Here is a 27,451-nt window from a genome sequence, read left to right on the forward strand (position 1 = left end):
AATTTTTCTGAAGCATTTATTTTGACAGCCTTATTAAAAATATAACATGTTGTACTGTATATGCATGTATTATTGATATAGCAATAAGCTGTTCTATAACAATAAGTCAAAATGTGAGTGTCACATTTGACACAAACAGTGTCACAAACACAGTGTCAGTTCTCAAAATAATGCCAATGAATTTGTTTAACCCAAACAAGATCCTTTTTGCACTTCTCACGATGTGTAATCTTTGTAAATGACCCACATCCTGTAGATATTAAGCATCACTACTAGAAAGTTCTTAATGGTAAAGAAAACCAGCATTTGATGAAAGACAGAAAAAAACATCATAACTGTAAGTCGGACAATAAAGAAGGGGCCGTCTTGAAGTAAAAAACATCCCACAATGTTCCATATATCTGTCCTGTACTTGGAGATGAGAGAGTCATCCTGGCCTTCACAAAAATCCTCAGGTTTGGTGTTCACCACTGAGAAATGCCAATAAAAAACAGAAATACGAAAGTACATTACAACAATGACTAAAATTAAATGGCAGTTTCTTGGCTATAGTTATTATTATGCATAAATTTATGAATATTATGAAACAACAGACAAAAAATATGGTACAGACCTGAAAAATTCAAAGGAAATTGTAGCATACTCCATGTCCAAACTGCAAGAATAATGCACACAAAGACTAGACTGTTCTCCCTAGAACAAGGAACAGCATATGAGGAAAAATGAATGACTAAGAAAATAGAGACCTTATTGTCTCATACCTATGAAGCTTGTTTCCACATGTACGTCGGTTTCACTGTTTTGTGACTTTTTTCTAGAGATTACAAGTTTATGTCTAGCAAATCAGATGTAAAATAACTCACAATTCTGACTTTTTTTTCTTGAAATTTTTATGCTATCTCACAATTCTGAGTGAGATCTTGCAATTCATACTTTATAACTCACAATTCTGAGTGTGTATCTCATAATTGTGAGAAAAAAAGTCAGAATTGCAAAATTAAAAAAGTTGATTGTGACTTTTAATATCACAATTTTTGCTTGCAATTGTGAGTTTATTTCTCGCAATTCATACATTATAACTCATAATTGTGACTTTATATCTCATAATTCTGACTTTTTCTCACAATTCCGAGTGAGTATAAGCTCGCAATTGCAAGAAAAAAGTCAGAATTGTGAGATATAAACAGAACTGTGAGAAAAAAATTCCGAATTGTTTGTTATTTTGAGTTATATTATTCATTTATTATGAATTGCAAGACATAAACTCGCAATCGCTAGAACAAAGTCCGAATTGTGAGAAATAAGCTTGCAATTTCAAGTTACATTATAAAGTCCGAATTGCGAGATATAAACAAACAAAATAAATATATTTTCTTTTATAGAAAATAGTTTATATATTTTCTCCTCTCAGAAATGTGAGATATAGGAATAAAAAGTTGAAATTACCTTTTTTATTTTTTAGAACAAACTAATTTTGTATGGAAGTGGAAACAAGCTTCCACACAGACCACATTAAATAATAGGTTGGGTTTTATTTTATTCTATTTTTATTTTCATTTAAATCTGGAAGTAGACAGAAAGATTTAATTACACATACCTAACAGAAACACATTGAAATAAATGTGAAAATGTGGACTATTTAGTCTTAAACAATACTTGCTTCACATCAGACAGCGTCTCACTGATGAACTCGAGGATATCAGCGGCCGTGCCCACAAAGATGAGCAACAACTGGGACATTTCATCTCTGGTGACCCCTCCAGCGATTGGTAGCAGCCACTTCCCCACTATTAGCAGGATCAGGAGGATTTGGTGAAGGGCTAGGATCCAGTTGTTGGCACAAACCGTTGACAAGAATTTTAGATGGTCCTAAAATACCACCACAAAGTTACTATTCAGCTAAGAGGTGTTGCCTTCTGGAAGAACTGAGGTCAGAATTACATAAAGCATGTCCTGTAAATCTCGCAGGTGAAGGTGTGGCGACTTCTGAACAAATAACAGTAGTTTTTCTATAAGAACCATGCGCAACCATTAACACAGGTCTTGTTTGTGTTGAGGACTGAACCAACATTTGTATTTACAAATCACCCAAGCAAGTAGTTGTGCTTTAAACTGAGTAAATACATGTCTGAAAGACTTGCAAGAGACTTATTTAAGAGATTAGTGTAGTCTACATTTCCATGGAAAAGTCATGATGTTATAAAAGACAGAGACAGTACCTGTAAATTCATGGTTGCATTGGAAGAATTTGTCCTTTCATCAAAAAAGAATTTGAAGCTCTCAGGTGAATCCAGTTTATTGCACTGCAATAAGCAACATTTCAGGCATGAAACATTAAGAAATATAATGCATTTGTCATTGTATCAGACACTGGCATTGAAATACACGTGGGTTTTTATTTTTCTAAAGTTTTCTAAAGGCAGCATGAAATATGTTTGCAAAGCAGTCAAAAGCTAAAATGTATTTATAGAAGTAGTATATGTGCATAGTTTTCCCTTGAGTATTACCTTTATGTCTTCTGATCTGTTTTGCTGATGGTGCAATTCAAGGATCCATATGGTTGGTATAATACTTACGAGGAAAAACAATATTGCTGGAGAAACCCTAAGATCAGAGTTTGAGTCACTCAGCTATATATTGTCAAAAGTCACTCAAGTGTTTAAACCAAGTTACACTAGATGATATTTCAGGATGTTGACCCCAGAAAAGGTTCAATTTGGCTCTCGAAATTCTTATACATACAAAAAGAAATGTTGACGTGTGTACTTACCATTTGTAATCCTTCCCTTTTCTCCTTCTCAGAGTTAAAATCATTTCAGCTACTAGAGGAAGATAGAGGATAGTTAGAAACCAGTATAAATTATTATTTTTCACCCGTGTCACTCTCCATACACCGATGAGAGACACTAAAATAAATAATGCCCTGGTGACTACAACGCAGGTAAATTTGACAAGCATGATTTCTTTCAAAATACAGTTTGAGGCTGGTTGAGGTAATGCGAGGAAAGTTGAGGTTTTCACTCTGAGCTCCTTGATTCAAAGAAGCCGATTTTATCCCCCCCCTTCTTCCCACGTTTCACAACATTTGGGCGGGACTTCTGTTTTGAATCTTTTTAACCATGTTATATTCTGAAAGAAAAATACAAAGTGTGTGGATTTATCATAAGCTAATTTCATGTCACCATATGTGTCACAGTAATTGTTTAAATAATGCATTTAATGCTTTGTTTCGTATTTAGATTTTTTATTTTTTTTTTATAAATATGATTATAATTCGGCTACTTTAGAACGGAAGGTTTTAGGTATTAACAAAGGCTAGTCAAATTTAGGCCTAACTATGCCCTATGCCAGTATAGGCTTAGGCTATATATTTTAAAGAAAAAACTGTTGACGTGAGCTGCGCGAAGAATGATGTCCAACGGTTCTTTTAAATGATTCGATCAAACCAAATCGCAAATCATTGCATTATTACGTGGACTTTTGGTTAAACTTTTAAAGAGTAGGCTACACCATTTTTTTATACTTCACTTTTTTTTTTATCTACTTTTTGAATACACTATATATATATATATGCGCACAATTCTATATGATATAAATTATATTGCATTTCATATTCATTTACATAAGCTATACTTTCACTTCGCTCACTGACCTCACATGCGCCGCCCACTGCTGTTTCCTAAGCAACACCATACAGCGGCTGCAACATGTCTGGAAGAGAGATCACACGAGAGAGCGGCAAATCCGCTGACAACTCAGAGAAAATAAAGAGAGGAGAACAAGCAGACAAAGATGATACTCGGATCAGTGTATGTAAACTAGGCTGCATGAGTTTGGATTTAGTCTAGTGACTCACTGGTGTTTAGACGATTGCTATAGCCATAGGCCTATGATAAAATGAAGATCTGTAACGTTAGATTACAGATTAAAGATACCTTCTTATCTAAACAGAAAGAAAACAAATACACTGAAATATGTAACGTTAACATTATTAATAACATTCACAAAATTTGACATTGTATACTAATGCTTAAAAAGTTAATTAAACTTTGAACTATTGTCATAGCTGTATATCCAATAACGTTACATAACAACCGTTCTACTGTATAATTTAGTGAAAGTCAGTGTAAAAAATAATAATATTTCCCCCTTACATGGTAATATTTTATGTTGGTATGTTTCTTATCCTAATCTCAACCATTATAATTCACACCAAATCAAATATTAAATACAAAAGTTGCTGTAAATAATGCACAAGATAGGCTACTATCACGAAACAAACACTGTCAAAGTAGATTGAAAGTTTGTTGTGATCTTTTTCTTTTCATGCAATGTTTTACAGCTTATTTTTAGTACTGAGACAGTGTCTGCAAAGGTACTAAATTCATAACTGCAGCTGCTACACTGAAAATATGAAAATGTTACAGACGTTATATTATGGGAAATTAACTTGCGGATAATTTGTGGTGGGGTACATTTTCGTACCCTGGTGAAATGTATTATAAGGGTAAGCTAGCTTTATTTTTAATTGTAATAAAGTGTATTTTCTGGAAAATAGTAACCTATTATTATCTCATATTCTAGGACACGAATATATCTTTTCCTCAGTGGGAACCTCTAAAGCATGACCAAATAAATATCCTCCTCAACCTGCCTGTGGACCAAGTACAGTTGTAAGTGTAAAGTAATCATTACAAAAATTAAGCATATGCAAGTGTGTCACAGCTCTTTTGAGCGACACCAGTATCATAATTTGTCAGTTACTATAGTTAGTAAATCTCCTTATATTCACACCATATACAGTGGGTACGGAAAGTATTCAGACCCCCACTCTTTGTTATATTGCAGCCATTTGCTAAAATCATTTAAGTTCATTTTCTTTCCTCATTATTGTACACACAGCACCCCACATTGACAGAAAAACACAGAATTGTTGACATGTTTGCACATTTATTAAAAAAGAAAAACTGAAATATCACATGGTCCTAAGTATTCAAACCCTTTGCTGTGACACTCATATATTTAACTCAGGTGCTGTCCATTTCTTCTGATCATCCTTGAGATGGTTCTACACCTTCATTTGAGTCCAGCTGTGTTTGATTATACTGATTGGACTTGATTAGGAAAGCCACACACCTGTCTATATAAGACCTTACAGCTCACAGTGCATGTCAGAGCAAATGAGAATCATGAGGTCAAAGGAACTGCCTGAAGAGCTCAGAGACAGAATTGTGGCAAGGCACAGATCTGGCCAAGGTTACAAAAAAAATTCTGCTGCACTTAAGGTTCCTAAGAGCACAGTGGCCTCCATAATGCTTAAATGGAAGACGTTTGGGACGACCAGAACCCTTCCTAGAGCTGGCCGTCCGGCCAAACTGAGCTATCGGGGGAGAAAAGCCTTGGTGAGAGAGGTAAAGAAGAACCCAAAGATCACTGTGGCTGAGCTCCAGAGATGCAGTCGGGAGATGGGAGAAAGTTGTAGTAAGTCAACCATCACTGCAGCCATCCACCAGTCGGGCGCTTTATGGCAGAGTGGCCCGACGGAAGCCTCTCCTCAGTGCAAGACACATGAAAGCACACCTGAAGGACTCCAAGATGGTGATAAATAAGATTCTCTGGTCTGATGAGACCAAGATAGAACTTTTTGGCCTTAATTCTAAGCGGTATGTGTGGAGAAAACCAGGCACTGCTCATCACCTGTCCAATACAGTCTCAACAGTGAAGCATGGTGGTGGCAGCATCATGCTGTGGGGGTGTTTTTCAGCTGCAGGGACAGGACGACTGGTTGCAATCGAGGGAAAGATGAATGCGGCCAAGTACAGGGATATCCTGGACGAAAACCTTCTCCAGAGTGCTCTGGACCTCAGACTGGGCCGAAGGTTCACCTTCCAACAAGACAATGACCCTAAACACACAGCTAAAATAACGAAGGAGTGGCTTCACAACAACTCCGTGACTGTTCTTGAATGGCCCAGCTAGAGCCCTGACTTAAACCCAATTGAGCATCTCTGGAGAGACCTGAAAATGGCTGTCCACCAACGTTTACCATCCAACCTGACAGAACTGGAGAGGATCTGCAAGGAGGAATAGCAGAGGATACCCAAATCCAGGTGTGAAAAACTTGTTGCATCTTTCCCAAAAAGACTCATGGCTGTATTAGATCAAAAGGGTGCTTCTACTAAATACTGAGCAAAGGGTCTGAATACTTAGGACCATGTGATATTTCAGTTTTTCTTTTTTAATAAATGTGCAAAAATGTCAACAATTCTGTGTTTTTCTGTCAATATGGGGTGCTGTGTGTACAATAATGAGGAAAAAAAATGAACTTAAATGATTTTAGCAAATGGCTGCAATATAACAAAGAGTGAAACATTTAAGGGGGTCTGAATACTTTCCGTACCCACTGTACATATATATATATTGTATCTAACTTCAATATATTATATGACTTTTATGATATTGTATTGTCTTGCATTTTCAGACAGTTTGAGGAAATACTGAATATCAAAAAGCACCAAACATGTTTAAAAGAAGCTGCACAGTTGGAATATTTTGTCAGTGGATTTTGGTGGGCCAAAGAGATGAACTTCACTTCTCAGCAAGTCTCATTTATCATGGCACTTTTGCAGCATCTACTTGACAGCATAAAATGTAAGTGGCGTTCTCTGAAATAAAGTTTTGTTTAGTTTGAAATTCCACCATGGTTGTTGCTTTAGGTTTACTATATTTTTTTTTAATCCGCTTTGATTGAGAACATGGTGAGCATAGTACATATCTTTTACCTCATTTACATAATTATTTTAGAGTTCAGGCACAGAGAGTATTTGCAAATAAACACAATGCATGTTGCAATTTATTTCAGACAAACAGGCGTCATTTGCTGATAATTTCAAGGCATTTACCCAAACAGTGCTTGCCACTAGAAAGTCCCCATCAACAGAAGCTAAAGCCAGTTTTTTATTCAACACAGATCAAATCAAAGCCATCACAGATTACTTCAAGACCAGGTTTGTCTCACAATGTCACATCCATCCTTTAATTATTACACTCCTCCTAAATACACTATGATTTTGTTTTAAGTGCACGTGTTTAATTGTTGAATATGGATTAAGTCATTCTCAACCCATCACACATTATTCATTGATGCAAAATGCTGCTTTGCCATTAGACAACAAGCAAACTAGATTCCTTTTATGGCCTTCATAATTAATCTTATGCATAATTCATACAGCAACGGATTGTGAAGCATGCAGACTACAGTGGCGAATAACAAACTGCAAGGAAATCATCTGTCTTTTAGAAAGCAAAAAGTGCAATGGAAGAAAAACTGATGCACAGTGAAGAAAAATGACATGCAATATGTGTATTATAGCAGAGCACGATTGATTTCTCTGCTTACCTGAAAGCATCAGTAACGCTCCATTTACAAGACCTAGCTAAATTCAGACTGCTTTTTAGTGCTGGTCCATTTCCTTTACTAAGCATGTTCATTTAAAATATAAATGATTTTTTGTTTTTAAAAGAGTTATTATTCATAGTACATCACCTGGATTTTAATGCAGCATTGCAATTTGAGACATAATCATAGCAATACGAGTTGGGATTATTGTCAAACACCTAAGCATTTACCATAATTACACCATTACAAACTGCTGGCACATCAATGGTTTGAATATTGTCAACAGTTGTGACAGTATGCATATGTCTTTTCATGTATGCTTCTCTATGTGGACAGTCTTTTCCAGTACTACCGACAATATGAATTACTGTTCAGTCATAGAAGAGAGGAGCAACTCCTGAAAATAGAGGTAAGAAAAATCATGTAAAATCATATTTCAAAAATTAAATGATGTCATTATTTACTCACTTTCATGTCATTCCTAATCTAAATGTGTCAAAATGTGTTACACCAAGTTTTATGTTAGTGATGTCAATGGTTCTGTTGTGTTTCGTCATGCGCCACAATGCACCAAATTTTAATGTGTGCATATCAAATTGCACAAGTCAGATTTGATACCTATTGCAGAATGGAACGTTCAGTGGGATTTTCAGTAAATAGTAAATACCAACCAATCCTCTGTTGTATGTCGCTTTGGATAAAAGCATCTGCTAAATGCATAAATGTAAACTTAAACTTAATTTCATCTGTTCCTCGCACAAAGCTTGGAATATTTAACACAAGTTGTATGGACTACTTTTATTATATAGAGTACTGTTCATGTCCATACATGTCTCCTCCATACCATTATCCTCCAATGCGGGAAACACTTAAGTGTAAGGCGGTTTTTCCTGATAAGTGAACATAAGAGTTTTCACAAGACATCATGCATGCACTAAAACAATAAACACACTAAATATGGAGCGAAGATAAAAAAAAAAAAAAAAAAAGATCATAGGACACAACAACTTCTGTGCAAACTTGCCCAAACTTATCTCCTTGCCCATGTAAGCTCCCTTCTCCCTACTCCCTCTCCTTTCCCCAGAGAGCTACGGAAGAAGGGAATGTTCAGTAAGATTTTCAGTAAATAGTAAATACCAACTAGTCGCTTTGGATAAAAGCATCTGCTAAATGCATAAATGTAAATGTTAACTTAAATTTCATCTGTTCCTCGCGCAAAGCTTGGAATATATATCGCAAGTTGTATGGACTACTTTTATGACAGCTTTATGATACTTTCTGTCATTTTTTGGAGATTGACAGTCCCTGGTTGCTATTCACTTTCATTGTTTTGAACATTCCTCAAAAAAAAATAATTGAAAAAAGTCTTGCCGTAAAATGAAAATGAAACAGGTTTGAAACAACATGAGGGTGAGTAAATAACTGTAACAGTCATGTTTTTCTGTTTAGCTATTCTGTGTTCCCTGTCTCTGTCTGAATTATTTGTTGCTATGGTTTCTGATTGAATTTGGCACCTGTTCCTCGTTTCGTTGATTACTTCCGTGACACAATTGCCTTGTACTGTGCCCTGGTGCGATTGCCCCCCCTCCCCACTTCTAACATTCCTGGCCGGAGCATGCTTACGTCATTTATGATAGAACTTTTTGTTTTGAAGAAAACAGGAAGAAAAACACTTTTTGCTAATAGACTGCCTAATAGATTTATAATTTATGCCGCGCAGCAATTTTTACTTGATTGTGTAGCATGTATCAGAATATTATTAGAGGCAGCTGACGTTGATGGAGGAACTCGCAGACTACTCGTAAACTACAATTCCTGTTCATCAATAAGGTGAGAATCAGACCCGTTATAAACCTAAATATACTAGATTTAAATAAATTAATTGAAAAGTGTACTGTCCAAGTAATAATAGAAATGTTCACTGTCGTAATGATGACAGTAGCACACACAAAAGTAGTAGCCTCTTCCAAGTGGGTCATGAGCGGTTCAGCGAACTGCGCCCGTGCACGGTTCGGAGCGATCTAGTAAAACAAACACGTTTCATATCGCCTAGTGTGAGTACACCCTGAGTCTGACAAGAACCCAAAGCCAGAGTCCATCACAGACCCAGAGCCAAGGATAGCCGAGTGTGACCAGGTGTGAGTCGGCTCTTATATCCGTCCAGGAGCTTGAGCCAATGTTCATCCTGGAGCCTGAACCTGCACCTTTTACATGTTTGGACAATGAACCACAGCCCACCGCAGACCCTGAGCCCAAGCCTGCAGAGTCTAACCAGTTGTGTGAGCCGGTAACTCTGTTCACCACAGAGGGAGTGTTAGTGGAGTGTAGGCATGGAGTTGAGTCCATACTAACACGACTGAGGGTGAGCTGTGCCATATACACAAGGAATCCCCCCTGGTTCAGCCTAGCCTGAAGTCTCCTTCGTCGCTGTTGGTCCCGCCCAGCCTCCCACTCCCTCCTCTTCTGCTGAGTCCATCCTGTTCTATGGCCCTGTCGCTGTTGGCTCCCTTCAGCTCATTGGCTCTTCCTTCAGTGGTCCCACCCAGCTACTTGGATCTGCCTTGGCCTTCCCAGTTGCCAGCCCCTCCTTGGTGTGAGGATCCCTTAGCTCCACCTCAGGCCTCCGAGCCCTGGACTCCACCTCGGCTTGTCGACCCATTGTCTCCACCATGGTCCGTCATCCCTCAGGCTCCGCTGTGCTCTTTGGTTCCCTCCAGCTCCACCTTGGTCAGTCATCACCCTGGTTGCGCCTCGGACTTCTGGACCTTAGGCTATGTCTTGTCTCTCCATCCCTTTGGCTCTACCGGGCTCTTCCTTTCCTCCTGCTCCACTGTTGTCCTCGCACCCACTGGCTCCACCCCGGTCTGCCAAGCCCCCGTCCCCAACCTTGTCCCGCGAGACTGTGGTTCTGCCTGGGCTCTCCAATCCTGCAATGTTGCCCTGGGTCTTAGTCTCCACTGCTCCGCATCGGTGCTTCACTTCATACGCCTCAACCTCCATTGGAAGTCCCTTTGTATGGGTCTGTTTCTGGCTCCTTTCACCGTCTCCTCCCTGGCTATTCCCTCCTTTGTGGGGCTTCCCTCTGCAAGCTCCTCCAAGGTCTTGTCCTCCTCCTGAACCCCCCTCCCTCCCTCTCTCCTCTGTTGGAATTTGCGGCACAAGGACGCGCCTTCCGGGAGGAGGATTATACTGTAACGGTCATGTTCTGTTCAGCTATCCTGTATTCCTTATCCACTTTCATACATTTTTCCCAACAAAATTTGCTGCGAAGCGGACCGAAATGCATGTCGATTGTCATAAGTCATTAAGTGGTTTTATGAGACTTATTAGAGAGTGTCAGAAGGCGAGTAACCCATAGAAAAGAGGCTGACCTTTCCATTGTTATTTCTGTTTTATTCAAATTTTTGTTTTTATTGTATTTTGTCTTCTTTATTCTTTGTGAAGCAATATAAATAAAATGCATCATCATCATCATGTTTCTTCCATTTGATAATCAAATTGCAAATCAAATTGTTATCAGAGTCACAGTGGATTACAGCTGCTCACAGAACAGAAGCTGAAGCCTCCTTCATAATGACAGCAATTAAATCACAGGAGCTTGACGAGTCTCTGTGTTGTTGGTTGCTAATTGCCATTTCTACTGATCCAACTGTATCAGATGAATCACCGTCCAATAGTCACAGCATTATGTTGTCACTCGTTGCCTAAAATCACAATTTCTTATTGAAAACAAAAGGCTTCTTGTCACTTAGTTGATACAAATTGCTGTCAGGTTTAAAGTTTTTTAGACCACAAAAAACTTCAACACAACAGTGATGCGACATCAACATATTGCAACATACAGTGCTTTGTTTGGTCTCGAACACCTGTTCAGTCATGTTCAGGGCTTGGTAAATTGTTTTCATATTTCCCAGTATAAAATGTTGCATTGTATGATCAGTTAACTGTGCAGTGTCTCATTCTTATCTATTCATAAAGTAATCAGTTGTTTTCTCACAAAAGTCTGCGTACTTCTTCAGTGTATTCAAGCCTCTTATCTATAAAAAAAATTAAGTTAGTATGTAAAGATATTTGTCCCAAATGTGCAACTTCTTTTTATGTAATTCTATGTAACTTTAGTTTTTACATTGTAAACTAAAATCTGCTTTAGCTCCAAATTCACATTACGCAATTTAGACCGGCCCCCATATAAAGTTTTAAATTCTGCCACCTGTGTAATGATATTTAAAGCAGTCTATGCTCAGAAAGGTAATTTGTTGACTCTGTACACTGTAAAAAAAAAAATCGTAAAATAACGGTAAAAAGTCTGGCAGCAAAGTTGCCAACCACTTACCGTAAAATTAAAGTAAAATATCTTAATTCCAATAAAGTGCAAAAACTATAATTTTACAGAATTTTTCATTAAAAGTTTTAGAAAAAAATACTGTTATTTTACAGATTTTTCCTTGTTTGAATTAAGGTATTTTACCTTAATTTTACGGTAAGTGGTTGGCAACTTTGCTGCCAGACTTTTTACCGTTATTTTACGATTATTTTTTTACAGTGTAAAACTTTTATTTTATGGATTTTTCCAATATTATAATGACCAAACACCTTTAATAAAGTTATGGCACTAAAAGTTCTACTTAGAAACACTGTTATTTTACAGGTATTTCCTAAATTATTACAATTAAACACCTTTAATAAAGTGACGGAACTAAAAGTTCTACTGAGAAACACTGTTATTTTACAGGTATTTCCTAAATTATTACAATCAAACTCCTTTAATTAAATGACGGCACTAAAAGTTCTACTGAGAAACACTGTTATTTTACAGGTATTTCCTAAATTATTACAATTAAACACCTTTAATAAAGTGTCAGCACTAAAAGTTCTACTGAGAAACACTGTTATTTAACAGACCTTTCCTAAATTATAACGATCAAACACATTCAATAAATTGTCAAGACGTGCTCAAGAATGTAATAAAACAGTTTTATTTTAGAAGACAAAATAAGTCTGTAAAAAAACTGTATAAAACTGATTAAAATCATCTCAAACTTTAATTTGCAGCACTTGTGTTTACATATAATTTATTAGTATTTAAACAATGTAAACTTGTAATCTAAATAAAATGGAATTATTCAGACCCCTGGGGGTCACATAGTTCTGCATAGTTCTGATATTAAATATTATATGGTCTTTACATTCAGAATCCTTACTATACAAGTTTATTAATAAGTTAAATCAAAACAACAAAAGTGTACCAGAAGTGACAGATACAGCAAATAAACAGCAATCCAGCAAACGGCCAGTAATCAGCTTGGTGCATCTGGGAATAAGAAAAAAAGGACACACTATGATTCTCTCAAAATGATTTCAATTATTTTTGTTTCCTTTAAACAAGCTTAATACATTTTTATTTAAATTGTCTGTTTGTCTTCTGATTTGTCTGGTATCTAAAACTTATGTCCGATTGAAAAATGTGCATCACCAAAAGAAGGAACACGTAGATTCACAACAATGGACATTCTTTTTCATTGCAAGGTAAACGTGTAAAAATGCCAATTTGTATTACAAAATAAAACCAACAATATTTGTATTAAATGGAGGTGTTTTCAGACTGCTGTGATATGGGTAATGAGGGTCTTTCTCTCATTCTTCAGGGAATTAAATATATGATATGTGTTTAAAAAAAAAGAAGGTATATTCTCATTGTGTGAGATTATTAAAGTACTTGAGATAGTTCACCCAAAAATGAAAATTCTGTCATCATTTACTCACCATCATGTCTTTTCAAACCTGAAATGTCTCTCTTTTGTCAAGCATTAAAATTATATATTTTTGAAGAATGTTGGCAACCAAAAAATGCATAAAGGTTTGGAACAACATGAGGGTGAGTAAATTATTTGGGAGAATTTTCTTGTTTGCCTGACTGTGAACTATCCCTTCAGGTCATGTGTGCCAAACTCCTGGAGGCCAGTGTCCTGCAGAGTGTAGCTCCAAACTGTTTCTGGTTATCCTGAGGATCTTTATTAGCTGGTTCAGGTCAGTTTAATTAGGGTTTGAGCTAAAATCTGCATGACAGTGGGCAAATTCCAATCAAAAGTGAGCATCCCTTTGCCCTGGGTTTTTTAATATATGCTTAGTAAGGGGCCGTTTACACAACTCAGTTTCCAACTAAAATCGTCTCGGTCTAAACTACTGAAATGTGAATCTGTGAAAACGGTAAAGGCATGCATATGCGTATTATGTGTTTGGTCTATAGGCATGCTCAAAAATTCCAAACTCAAATTATTCTGTTAAATTGAACTCTTCCACAATATCTAGTCTTAAAATGAACCACTGGGACTTGCCATCCTAGGTCACATTACCATAAATATAAAATAAAATTACTATAAGATAAAATTACTTCAGTTAAAGGGATAGTTCACTTTAAAATTAAATTTAAATTAATGGTAAATATATTTGGTAAAATACCAAAATTTAATTTCAAAGTGAACTATCCCTTTAATTTACCATCGCATGTACCCTTTGCTAACACATTTAGACTACTCTCCCTTATGCTGTCCGAAAGGTATATGATTTTCTTTCTTCAGATGAACACAAATTTTTGAAAAAATAAACTAGACTTTTAGAAAAATTATCCATCTCTTGTGTTCGTGTGTCGAATAATGCAAGTGAATAGACAACAAAATGCTTAAGGTCAAAAAAGTCCAAACACACATCCTGACAATAATCCAAGAGCATTGTAAAGCTCATATGATAAGTGCATAAAACTTCCTGTGTGAACAACACAGCAGGCTATTTGTAGGCTGCATGTAGTCTCTGGAGCATGCACTTGCATTATATTGGCTTACAATAAATGGATCATTTTTCAAAAAATCTCTGTGGAAAGAAAGTCAGATATACATCTGGGATGGCACGAGGGAGAAAAAAAGAGAGAACTTTTTTTGTTTTATATACTGCAGTGGATACTTACTACTGAATGATGGGCTTGTTTCTCTGTTGGTGCTTGGTCTGCTCCGTAAACATTGTTCCAATGCTTGATCTAAAAAATATAACAAAAATATAAATAAAAAAAACATTTTTTTTTAAAGTGTGTTAATTATTACATGTGTGTTAACAGACTATTGATCAGGGTGACATAGGACCATTTTTTTATGTGTTCCTTAAGTGTTATATAAATCTGGAGAACCCTTACTAACATTAACCAGAGTTTTGCTATACTAACCAAATGGTAATAAAGTACTGTAATCAATCCACCATAAAACCATGGTTTCTAAACTTTTACTATGATAAAAACCAAGGTTAATTTAACAAAGGACCCTGGGAACATGTCATTAAAAGAACAGCTCATCCAAAAAATAGAGTTCTCTCTTTATTTAGGCCTACTCCATGTTGTTCCAAAACTGTATGAATCTCTTTTGTAGAACCTTAATTAAGATATCTTGAGAAATGCCTTCATTGTTTTGTTTTCCCATACAATGGGTTCCAATGTTGTTTTATTCCCAACATTCTTGTGTTTCACATAAGTCATTCAGGTTTGAAAATACTTTCATTTTGAAAGAACAAATTTTTGGGTCAGCTAGGCCTGTGAACTCAAGAAGATAGATAAAATATTGTCTGGAGGGTTTGAACCAGTGTGCCTTTGAGCAGAGTTTACATGTTCTGCCTCTATTTCACGTGTATTTTAATATAACAATACTCACCGCATCTGAAGATCACGTGGCTGGATCATATTTATTCCCAAAATTCCTGGATCATGAGGGAAACACACACATACACAGCAATATTAGCTATTTGTATATTAGCATTTTACTAACAGAGACATTTGTGAAAGCTTGCAAAATTGTACTCACCAACTTCAAAACATATTATGATGACTGATCGGTAACGTTAGGCCTAACGTTATAACGTATCCCGCGATCAACAACTATTCAAAAGCCTAGTTTGCATATTCTTCTAGAGTCAAAGAGTGTGGTTCAAGTCCCTCTCCGTCTAAAGAGACAATGTTCTCAGTCATTGCAGTCAAAAACTATGCCGAGTTTTTTTTGTTTTTTTTTTTAACTAACGTTAAGTTAACGTTAGCTGACAATATTTACACATGCTAGCAACACATAACATTAGCCTAAACATGTATATCGATATAGCTCTAATCGCGTTTAGATTCTCAATTTAACACACTATATTTTGATGTAGCAGACTTGTTTTTATAAAATATAAAGTTATTTAACATTACCTTCCGCAGATTGCAATATGTCCGTTACACGTTGTTAAAATGCGTTGTCCATATTCCTTGTTTGTTCTTCATTTACATCCCGCAGCTCGCTCAAAATAGAAATGTAGCAGTCCGATGTAAAATAATCCATGTTTTAAACAATATTTGCCACAGAACCGACGTATGCTAGTACTGAAGAAGATCCAGAGCAGCAGCACATGCACACACACACACACACACACACACACACACACACACACACACACACACACACACACACACACACACACACACACACACACACACACACACACACTCCAACAGACATATTCAAACTTGACCAGTAAAAGGCGCGCATAGTTGTCATTGGCCAGATTCCTGGATGACAGTCTGAACAACCAATCATGCTCAAAATAACTCGGAGAGACAGCCAATAGTGTGGTAACATTGCAATTACAGGAAAAGATGACATGTTTTAAAAGAAAGAATATGAAAAAATATACACGTGCTATTTATTTAGCTGTATTTGTAGGCTGGCTGTTATATTTATTCAATTGGTTAAATGGCGTTTTCATTGCAGTGTATGATTAAAAATTAAACTTAAAATAACTTATATAACAACATATATTTACCACTGCTCTGCTAAACAGCAATTTAACAGAGCAAACAGATTATTAAACAGAGCAAACTGCCTATGTATTCATATAAAATTCTGTATACCTACATGAAAAACTAATGGATTGGTATCTGGGTGACATTATTACATCCATGTGACCCATAATGACCCTTTTGCACTTTAACAAATGATTGACCTTTCCTTTAGAAACACTCTTATGCCTAATAATGTCTTGCTTTTCACCCTGTGTGGCACTGTTACCGTACACAACCTGTTGGTTTAGGGTTAATCCTCTGTCCAACACAACACTTTGCTAACATTGGCATAATTTGCAACATAAAGTTGCAACATATACCCCGGGTTTCACAGGCAAGGCTTAAGCCTGTAGTCCCAGACTAAAATGCACATTTCAGCTGTTTTACCTGAAAGCAACTTGCACTGACTTATCTTAAAATATGTCAGTGCCATTGTTTTGTCTCAAGATGGTGTGTCAGTGAGAAACATTGAGGAATACCACAATACCTATACTGTAGCAGTGACATTGTCAGGCTTTTCTATTTACAATGAAGTAAGCTAATACCTGCACAAAATATGAGCATTATAATATAACAATATAATATGTAATGATACAGTGGCTTCATAAATTAATTTAAAACATAAAAAAAAAAAATTGTAAAACCTCATGAATACAAACTTCCCAGGAGGACCTAAACGCACCATATGTTCCACCATGAACCCTGTTGGCCTGCTGTCTGACCAGCAAGGTCAATTTAACATGAATTGTGCAGTTTGCTTGTATCCAGAATTACAGAGTTTAAATGTAAAAATACACTTAAATCTAAAACTAATAACATTTACTTAAAAATGACAACACAAGGATATATGTTAAATTGTTAGTATGGATATAAACCTTTAATATAATGAGCTACATATTTAATTACACAATTTGATTGTAATTTTACACAACTTTGTATGTAATAAAAAAAAAAAAACAGAAAAACACTGTATAAGTAATACAGTAATTGTCCTGTGAAAAAAATAAGAATCACTGTAATTTGTAATTAATGATATAATCCTTAAATTAACAGTCAATTAATTAATTTACAGATATTGTTTGTAATTTTACAGAGTTTTGAATATAATTTTTAAAAAAACAGAAAAATTCTGTATAAATAATACAGTAATTGTCCTGTGAAAAAAATAAGAATCACTGTAATTTGTAATTAATGATATAATCCTTAAATTAACAGTCAATTAATTAATTTACAGATATTGTTTGTAATTTTACAGAGTTTTGAATATAATTAAAAAAAACTGAAAAATACTGTATAAATAATACAGTAATTGTCCTGTGAAAAAAATAAGAATCACTGTAATTTGTAATTAATGATATAATCCTTAAATTAACAGTCAATTAATTAATTTACAGATATTGTTTGTAATTTTACAGAGTTTTGAATATAATTTAAAAAAACAGAAAAATACTGTATAAATAATACAGTAATTGTCCTGTGAAAAAAATAAGAATCACTGTAATTTGTAATTAATGGTAGAATCCTTAAATTAACAGTCAATTAATTAATTTACAGATATTGTTTGTAATTTTACAGAGTTTTGAATATAATTTACAATAACAGAAAAATACTCTAAAAAAATACAAAAATTTAGAGTTATTCTCTGTAAAATTAGGATTTTTTTTTACAGTGTAGAGTAATTTCCTTATGCTTTCCTCAGAGCACTGTTCATGTCCATACATGTCACTTACGTGGTATTTAATTTCCTGATAACTGAACAAAAGAATTTTCACAAGACAGCATGCATGCACCAAAACAATAAACCCATTAATCTGGAGAGAAGATCTTAAAGAAAGCAGACACTGACTCCTTGCCCCTACGAGCCCCTACGAGCCCCTACGAGCCCCCTCTCCCCTACTCCCTCTTCTTTCCACCTGGCTCAAGTCACTGAAAGTTCACTAAGACTTTCTATATGAACGAATAGAGCATTCTGTCATCAATTACTCACTCTTGTGTCCTTCCAAACCTCCAAGACTTTCAGTCATCATTGAAACACAAATGATTATTTCTAATGAAATCTGAGAGATTTGTGTCCATTGAAAGTCTATTCACCCAAAACTCAGACGCTTTGAATTGTTCATAATCCATATGAATCGAGCTGTTTAATCGTCTTCTGAAGAGACACGATCGAACAGATTTAATTTGGGTATTTACTCATATATAAATATTGATCAGCTAACATACATAATACATACAAAATCAAATATGGTAAACAGAAGCTCAACCATTATACTTGCTTGACCTGCGAGAATGAACCTTACTGGTTCTTGCACATCAAGCAAGAATGCTCGCTGATCAACGTACATTACATTATTGCATTATTGCAGCACCTCTCTTCCCAGTCCATCTGCTCTGTCTCTTCCCAGTCTGTATGCCTAGTTTATTTTCTGTATCTATAAAGCCCCTCCTTCCGAAAAAGCGTATGTGCTCTGATTGGTCCGCTGGAACAGTGTGTTGTGATTGGTCAACCTCTTTGAGCGTGTTTTGGAAATGTCACGCCCCTTAGCATATCCGCAAGTTTTAACACACTACTAATGCAAATCAAACCAGGTCTTGCCCCTTTTTTGCGTATGCCTTGGGTGGGAATTATTTAAATGAGGAATATTGTTCGTTTCTGGAAGAAAACACACTCCATTTGGAGTGACTCTGTGCTTTGTAACTTTGCAGACCTTTTTCATACTCAAAGAGCAACAAAGAAAGTTGAATATGTAAAACAGCATAATAGGTCCTCTTTAAATTGTGCAAGTAAAAGACCTATATACCATCACCCATGCCATTGGACTCCATCATTGGTCAAAAACATGGGTTGTCGTTTCTCTCTCTGAATTTCAAATGAGAGGCAGATTTTCTGCTCAAGCTGAAATTCAGAGAGAAAAATGACAACCCATGTTTTTGACCAATCATTGGCCCAGTGATTTGCTTATCCATAATTAACACGAAATGATTGCGCTCTGAGTACACTTTCAAAATGTTAAGCCAGAGCAGTATAACCAATCGTTTTATTCCAATTACAGCAATATTTCTATGTGCACGGTTCGTATCTGAGATCTGTAATACTGGAGGAGATTACATCAAAACTCAAGGCTCAGATTTGTTTAGTGTCTGAAATTGCTTTATGCTGTAGAATACAAATAATGATAGCTGCAGTTGAGCATCTTATAGTGAACATCAAATACAGAATCTAGGTCACTGATTTCTGGCACCGAACACCATGTAACAGAACCATTTTTATTTGTTTTGAAAGGGACTTCAAAGCACATTTTGAGTATTAATATACTTGTTATTCCCCTTCAAATTGGAACCAGTTTATCGGATCAAGATGTTTTACGAATAAAACAAAAAGCAAAACAGGACAATGAATTGCAGTCGGCATTCTATTTTTAGTCCGGTTAATATGATACTGTTGACGTTAATTTGTTTATTGCTTGAGATGGAACATGCATGAATCATGTCATTGGGAATAATGGGAAACAATGCAGTAATAAAAGAGCATTGTTCTACTCCCCTGCTTCAATTTGGAATTGTAATTATGTTCAGTATACAAACCACAAGGCTCTTTGTTTTTGTTAGTGTTCTAGTTTTGGATTCTGGGTGAAGGGCCTCCTGCCAAATGAACAGTAAAATGTTCCAGCCAAATGAAGAGAAAATGTAACTCAGCTGTTAATGCAGGCCTAAAGCTTTTCAGATACACCGCGCAAAATAAAGCCGACTGTACTCTATGCCACTTATAAAGACTAATTACCAAATAAGGTTGGTTTTATTTTGCAATAAAGTCGACTGCAATTTCCTATTTAAAGTTGCAAGAAATAATCCTCAATGAGATTTTAATTGGGTCTTTTGTTTCAGAAATGCATTGAGTTGATCAACCCAGCTGACTTTGCCGCCCCGTTGGAAGAAGGCATGTCCACTGATCTGTACTTCCATTATGTGGATCCCCCATGTGTCCAAACGCCTGAGAAGGTAAAATGCTGTCTTTCCCGCCTGGTTCGTGCTGTAATAATGCGCTATCCAATACTCTTCTAATGTATTTGGCTCGCAGTGAAATGTTGTATTCTTTTTGTGGTTCGGATTTTGCTTGGAATTACCCTTTCAGAGAAGATGCGTTTCACATGTTTCTCATTTTCAGAGGAAACAAAAATCTGCTTCCAAGTATGACTAACCTTTTTCCCTAACAGACACTGTGCCGTACAGCTGGAGAACATAGACTGCACTGAGCAGAGGGAATCGTATTTTATAGCAGGAGGATTACATCATAGCTCAAATCTTTACATTTTTCTTCAGTCCCCTGGAGAATTTTCTTTTGCAACTATTTCTGTATTCATGTACTTTTAATGATTTACTGTATTACAGAACATGAAAATTATAAAAACGCCATTCAAATTACACTCGCCTCAATTCGACTTTCCCACAGGCATGGAAAATCAGGGATTTCCAGGACTGGAAAGAAGTTATGAAAATGAATAATATAATAAAAGGCATGGGAATTCATGTCAATATTACCTTTCTGTAGTTGCCCGGCTTTCCTTTGCCGTCTCAAATCAACCCCTAATATGTAATGCCCACTTTTATTTATTTAAAATTAAGTTCCATCCAACATGTTATCTTGTTGAATATCCGTTTTTACTGGACATATGTCAGAGTGCTGGATTAAATTGGTTGCATATTTTAGAATATTTTGAGCTAGAAGTTGCAATCTCTGCAAAATTTTTATTTTTTATTTAAATCATAATTTAAAAAAATCCTTATGGAAAACGCTTTGGTCAAAAGGCGTGGGAACTCAACCGCAGAATCTCATTAGAATGCAGTTTTCCATATCCTGGAAGTGTGTGCTGTTCAGAAAATGGCCACGTGTAGGTGCTGCGCTTCTACTTATGGTTTTATGATTTCCCACACAAGATACTTCAGTTCTGCCTTTCCACACCAATGCTCAATAAATTTCCTCATTATTCCTTGCTGCTGTGTTACATTAAAAGCTAAGAAAAATAAATGACTTTTAATGTCAATAACTAAAAGGATTAGCATTTAATGAATCTCATGGCATATATTTTAAAATAAGATATTTTGATTTTCATTGTACTCATTAATTTGGTCTTGTAATGATTAACCTGGCCACCAGCATTTGCATGCAGAAAGGCATGATCATGTGGAGAATGTGCTTAAAAGGATAGGTCAGGCAAAACTGTCATTTATTATTTACTCTCCCTCGTGTCTTTCTAAACCTACAGTACATGCTGTTTTTTATGGAGACACAAAATGAGAATTTTGAGAATCTTCATGCAGCTCTTTTCTATACAGAGATTACACTATGTTTGTAGGCCTGTCGCAATTATTGATTTATCATCTGATCGTGGTTATTCAATCTAATCACAATTATTTGATATAGCAATAATTGTGTAGTTTAAATTTTAATCACATTTGCCAAAGAACATAAATAAACACAGTTGTCCATCATATAAAGGTTTGCGGGTTAATCAGACTGCATTATATTATTTTATATTATAAGTGCTGTCAACTAAATGAATGGCGATTAATTGCATCTAACAAAAGTTTGTCTCTATGTGTGTACATATTTTATTATATTTATTTATATATATTATATGTACTTTTAAAAACAAACTTTTATGTTAGATGCTATTAATCACGATCAGCACTAATTATAGTTTAGTTTAATCAGACTGCATTATATTATATTTATTATATTATATTATATTATATTATATTATATTATATTATATTATATTATATTATATTATATTATATTATATTATATGAATTTTCACAGCATTTCAGTAAATAATCTGGGCCTATTATAATTTTTATTATCATATTAAATCATATTATCATTATTATTTTTTTAGGGCTGTGAAAAGATTAATTGCGATTAATCACATCCAAAATAAAAGTTTGTGTTTACATAATATATGTGTGTGTGCTGTGTATAATTATTTTGTATATATAAACACACACACATGCATATATATATAAGAAATATTTGCATACATATACTGTATATATGTATATATAATGTATATTATATATAAAAAAAATGTATATATATAAATAACACATTTTTCTTAAATATATACATTCATGTGTGTGTATTTATATATACAAAATTAATTATACACTGCACACACACATATATTATGTAAACACAAACTTTTATTTTGGATGGGATTAATTGCGATTAATCTTTTCACAGCCCTATTTTTTTTAATTGGGCTATCATTGGGTTTACATTAGGCTTTTGTACATGAACAAAACTATTAAATCGTTAATCGCAATTATTAGTATGACAGTTAAACATCAGCACAAAATTCAATTAAATATTGAATTTTGCTTTGATAATGCTTTATAAAATCTGTTTCATTTCCACGGATGAAATATTTTGGGTTTGAAATGACATGAAGGTGAATAAATAATGACAGAATTCTCATTCATGGCTGAACTATTTCTTTAAATGACCCTAGGGCACGGAGGAATCTCACGAGGCGAATGTGGAAGAAGCTGGAAAAGCTGAGCTGGAAGAAAGTCCCGGGAATCACGTGGGCTTCAGCGTGGAAGATGTTCAAGAGGTGTTGGGGGAAATGACCCAGGAGATGTTAGCAAAACTGCAGGTATACACCCTTGAGCAAACAACAGTAGCCTTCTACAACAACAGCCTGTTTATAAGAAATAACATACTGATTACTACCGAGAGAGAGAGAGAGAGCGTTTTTCATTCGCATTAGTCAGTTTCAACAAGAATTACATTCATGGCTTGAGGGCAGGAATATCACAGATAGCATTAATAAAACATCTTAAAAGGCAAATAATGAAAAACAGACTATGTAACGCAACAGCATTTCTGAAAATATCATATTCTCCCACAAACCTCCACCCACAGCGTGATTACGCCAAGAAAAAAGAGAATCCAAAATTAAAACCTGAATAACGCTCTCCTGCTTAATATCATTTGTATTCTCTGCATAACGTAAAGTACATGTGACAGCTGCTGGCAGATAACGTGATTCATTTTACGCTAGACTTAAGGTGGAATTGAATTACCGTGACTGCAACGATTGCACAGAACAACCAGGGAGATCGCTAAATTGTGTCATCCCTATCACAAGTTTTTACACGCCGTAATGTTTCGGAGGTTTGAGAAGGAAAAGGTCGCCGTGGGCCGTGCTCGAGACCCGAACAGAAGGGGCTAGAAAGACACAAGTCATTTTTCACTTTGATGGGATTAATGATTATAGGGGTCATTCAATTCTCCTGCCATGTTCCATGAAGACCTCTGTCTTCCGTGTGACAAGCCTTTATTTCAAATGGCAAACGCTCTGTAATTTGAGAGCCCATTTGTAGTGGCTTGTGTGTGCATCTTACATCTGAGCGATACGCTTTAGAGCCGCCGCTATTTCCATCAATTCTCCTGGGCTTTTCCTCTCCGTTTAATGTCAGAGGAAGGTCAATTACATATATCACTTTGCTAAATATAACCTCATGCAAATTGATTGGTAAAATTCTTGCTGCTTCAATAGATTCTATTGCGTTGTTGTTTTTTTCCGATGCTAATTGTAACCAGTATGGCTCAGGGGAGCGTATGAAATCACTGTGAAGCGTGCTTAATATCACAGCCATGCACGTTCAGTTTCAAGTGTTTGCTACATCCATATTTATTCTTTTCCGTTTGCTTCTTTTTTTTTTTCCTTCCTTGAATATTATTCTTGTTTCAAAAGTTCCCAGGAATGCCACGACTCTGTGGATCTCATCATACCTAATATGGTAGAAACACTGAAAATTACAAATGCTGGAATTACTGAGAATGACTTCCTTACCAATAACATTACCATTCCAGATGTGGACCAGAGGCATTCAATATGCCTTTGTGCTGTACGGGGAACTTCACTGCACAAAATGTGTTGTGCGTTTTCATTTAAAGCTGGAACATTGCGTACAAATATGCACAAATACAATAGATCGTCAATGAATGTCACGAACCTTTCAACATAAGATCAAGGGGGAAAAAAAACAAAAAACAGTCAAGCCTATTTTTAGGACTGTTATGTATTTCCGTTATAATTCCTGTTTATTCTATTGGGGTAGTGTTTATGAGGGTTTATTGTAATACACATTATACTCAAAGGTGATTATTATTTCTTTAATACAATAATGGAATACAATAACATTTATATATATATTCATTCTCTGAAATCAGCACCAATAAAATAAAATATTATATATTATATAATATTATTATATAATAATATACTAGTATAAAAAGTGGAATTTAGTATAAAAACAATCAAGACAATTTTAGGACCATTATTTTTGTTTATTTATTTATTTATTTATATTAATTTATTTTACACTGAGACTTCAATAATATTAGTAATATTTCTGGGCATTATATTCATGAGGGTTTATTTATTTATTTATTTTCATTCTTCTCATAAGTGATTATCATTACTGTAATACAATAATTTAATATATAATGCAATAATAATATTATGATAAAAATCTATACAGTAATTTTTTTTGCAAAATCAGCACCAATTGAAGGCCAAAAAAATTTGTTTTGTTTTGTAATTAATTGTGTGTGTGTGTGTGTGTGTGATTTTTTAAAATGTGACATAATGTATTCTCATTTCTGTATAATATTTCCTGTGCATTGTATTCATGAGGATTTATTTATTTATTTTCAATCTTCATTATATTTTCATTATAATTACTGTAATATAATAATATATTATACAATAATTCTAAAATATAAAGTATATTATTTGTAAAATCGGCACCAATTAAAGGGTTTTGCGATGTTTTTCCAGCGCTATAATGAGAATCATGGGGAGCAGATGTACTGAAAAGTCTTGAAAATAATTTCACAATGCAAAAAAAATAGGCTTCACTTTTCTGAAGCAAAATAGTTTAGTTTTTTTGCTTTTGGGCTGAAATATGACCTCCACCCCATGATTCACTCATCTAACTGTAATCTCCACCCTGGATCAGTTTGGCATTTTTAAGGATGTACAAATTCTTGTGTGTTCAACAGGCCGACTTCACAGAGAAGCTGCGAGTTCACGAGGAGACCTACATCTCGAGGTTAGAACGACTTCAAAAACGCTCTTCCAAATAGCACTGATGAGACGCCAAGAGGAATTCCCACCAGTATTTATTCATTCAAATCCTAAAATAAAACAGAATATGGCACTCGCGGTTAGACGGCCAAATACTCTTAATTTACTGTAAAATGTATTCACTTTGGTTTCGCTTATGTCCAGCAAAATCGCTTCATCAGTTTGTACGATGTTGGTAATAGATTAAATAAATGACTTTATGGTGACGTTCTTGATTTATTCAGCAAGATAAAACGATGAATATGAAATGCAGGATCATATTCAAGGAAGTCAAAAAGGGAACAGAATATCTAATTAAGTTGTTTGTAGAAGGTTTTTGTGGCACCTTTCCCACAAGTCATTAGCTGTCTGAAAGTAGCCCAGCGCTATGGCAACGCTGTGTAACTCAGCCTAAATAGCTGAGTTGCCATATAAAGTGATGTATTATTAAAGCTGAATAGTGACTTTTCCACTGCATTTGAGCAAACCCACATACAACTATAAATATAACCGGCAGTATGAAAGAATGCTGATCGTTTTTTATCTCTCTGCTCTTATTTGCCGAGCGCAATTATTTCACATCACAAAGACATGTGCAATGCCATCAAGGATTATTATTGTTATTATTATAAAGATGAATTATTAATTTGAGTCATGTCAGTCCTATTATTAAAGGTCTTACAATTCTTATACTCAAACAGATTGTGACTGATGGAAAAAAATCTGGTTCATTTAATCAGAGCATTATCAAATTACAGCAATATTCCTCCATGCCTGTGTGTGTTTTTTTTTACGGCATGTTGATTTAGCTCTTCATTAGCCTTTCAGCCCCCATGATGACATGTTGCGGTAAACTTAGCTGCTTACACAGGATGCCTTGAGAACATGTTCAAACAGTTGGAGGTGTTGCTTTGGAGCCGGGGTTTTTTTCCTTTTTTTTTTTTTTTCAAACTGATTGATAGAGTAATTCCTGAGCCAAGAGCTGGATGACCTTTCAGCTCATAGACAACAACAGTCTCTCTTCTGTCCAATCGAGTACAAAAATGACTTCCTACTTGCTGTAAGAAAAAAAATGGTGTAAGGTTTACTTTGAAACTGGTTTAACTCATAACTCATGTTTATAAGGTCATCTACAGACCCTTTCCAAAAAATTTGAATATCATGGAAAAGTCCATAATTCCATTCAAAACGTTAAACTTCCATAGATTATAGATTCAGGGCCCACAACTTAAACGATTTCAAGTATTTAGTTGTTTATTTGTACATAGTTTGGGCTTCCAGCTCATAAAACCCACGAAAACAGGATTTCAAAAAGTTCGAATATTACATGAAATCACACAGTAATTACACAGTGATACCATGGTCATTGAACCAAGTTTTGCAGTGTGGGCAGGTGCAAATCCTGCTGGAAAATGAAGGAAGCATGAAGTGCTCTGAAAATGTCCTGGTAGACGGCTGCGTTGACTCTGGATTTAATAAAGCACAGTCTGACCAAAGTCCTCTTTTCTGATGAGAGCAAATTGTGCATCTCATTTGGAAACCAAGGTCCCAGAGTCTGGAGGAAGAATGGAGAGGCACACAATCCAAGATGCTTGAAGTCCAGTGTGAAGTTTCCACAGTCTGTGTTGGTCATCGGCTGGTGTTGGTCCACTGTGCTGTCCACTCAACGCAGCCGTCTACCAGGACATTTTCAGAGCACTTCAGAGCAAGCTTTATGGAGATGCTGACTTCATTTTCCAGCAGGATTTGCACCTGTCCACACTGCCAAAATAACCAAAACCTGGTTCAATGACCATGGTATCACTGTGTAACTACTGTGTGATTTCATGTAATATTCAAATTTTTTGAAATCCTGTTTTCGTGGGTTTTATGAGCTGGAAGCCCAAATTATGTACAAATAAACAACTAAATACTTGAAATCGTTTAAGTTGTGGGCCCTGAATCTATAATCTATGGAAGTTTAACGTTTTGAATGGAATTATGGAAATAAATCAACTTTTCCATGATATTCTAATTTTTTGGAAAGGGTCTGTATATGATAGGGTACACCTAAAAGTTAACAAA

General features: G+C 35.3%; 2 protein-coding genes and 1 long non-coding RNA gene across 3 annotated transcripts; 1 reads left to right on the forward strand and 2 right to left on the reverse strand.

Moving 5' to 3' along the window:
• Positions 1-3,032, reverse strand: tmem26b (transmembrane protein 26b). Its single transcript, XM_084435149.1, has 6 exons — positions 2,771-3,032; positions 2,508-2,604; positions 2,220-2,303; positions 1,661-1,869; positions 614-693; positions 1-470 (listed from the first exon to the last, which is right to left on the reverse strand). Exons 1-6 carry the CDS (start codon positions 2,956-2,958, stop codon positions 217-219), a joined length of 912 nt encoding a protein of 303 aa, XP_084291275.1. The 5' UTR covers positions 2,959-3,032; the 3' UTR covers positions 1-216.
• cabcoco1 (ciliary associated calcium binding coiled-coil 1) lies at positions 2,874-25,613 on the forward strand. Its single transcript, XM_084435150.1, has 8 exons — positions 2,874-2,941; positions 4,585-4,673; positions 6,482-6,651; positions 6,863-7,007; positions 7,736-7,808; positions 20,136-20,249; positions 22,760-22,906; positions 25,324-25,613. The coding sequence occupies exons 1-8, from the start codon at positions 2,897-2,899 to the stop codon at positions 25,405-25,407; spliced, it is 867 nt and encodes a 288-aa protein (XP_084291276.1). The 5' UTR covers positions 2,874-2,896; the 3' UTR covers positions 25,408-25,613.
• LOC311306639 lies at positions 12,360-17,514 on the reverse strand. Its single transcript, XR_014630192.1, has 5 exons — positions 15,621-17,514; positions 15,241-15,379; positions 15,091-15,136; positions 14,361-14,429; positions 12,360-12,710 (listed from the first exon to the last, which is right to left on the reverse strand). It is a non-coding gene; the product is annotated as an uncharacterized lncRNA (long non-coding RNA).
• Positions 25,614-27,451: the final 1,838 nt, after the last annotated feature.

The sequence above is a fragment of the Rutilus rutilus genome (genome assembly GCF_951802725.1).
Source record: "Rutilus rutilus genome assembly, chromosome: 16".
In the NCBI taxonomy this organism is placed as follows: domain Eukaryota; kingdom Metazoa; phylum Chordata; class Actinopteri; order Cypriniformes; family Leuciscidae; genus Rutilus; species Rutilus rutilus.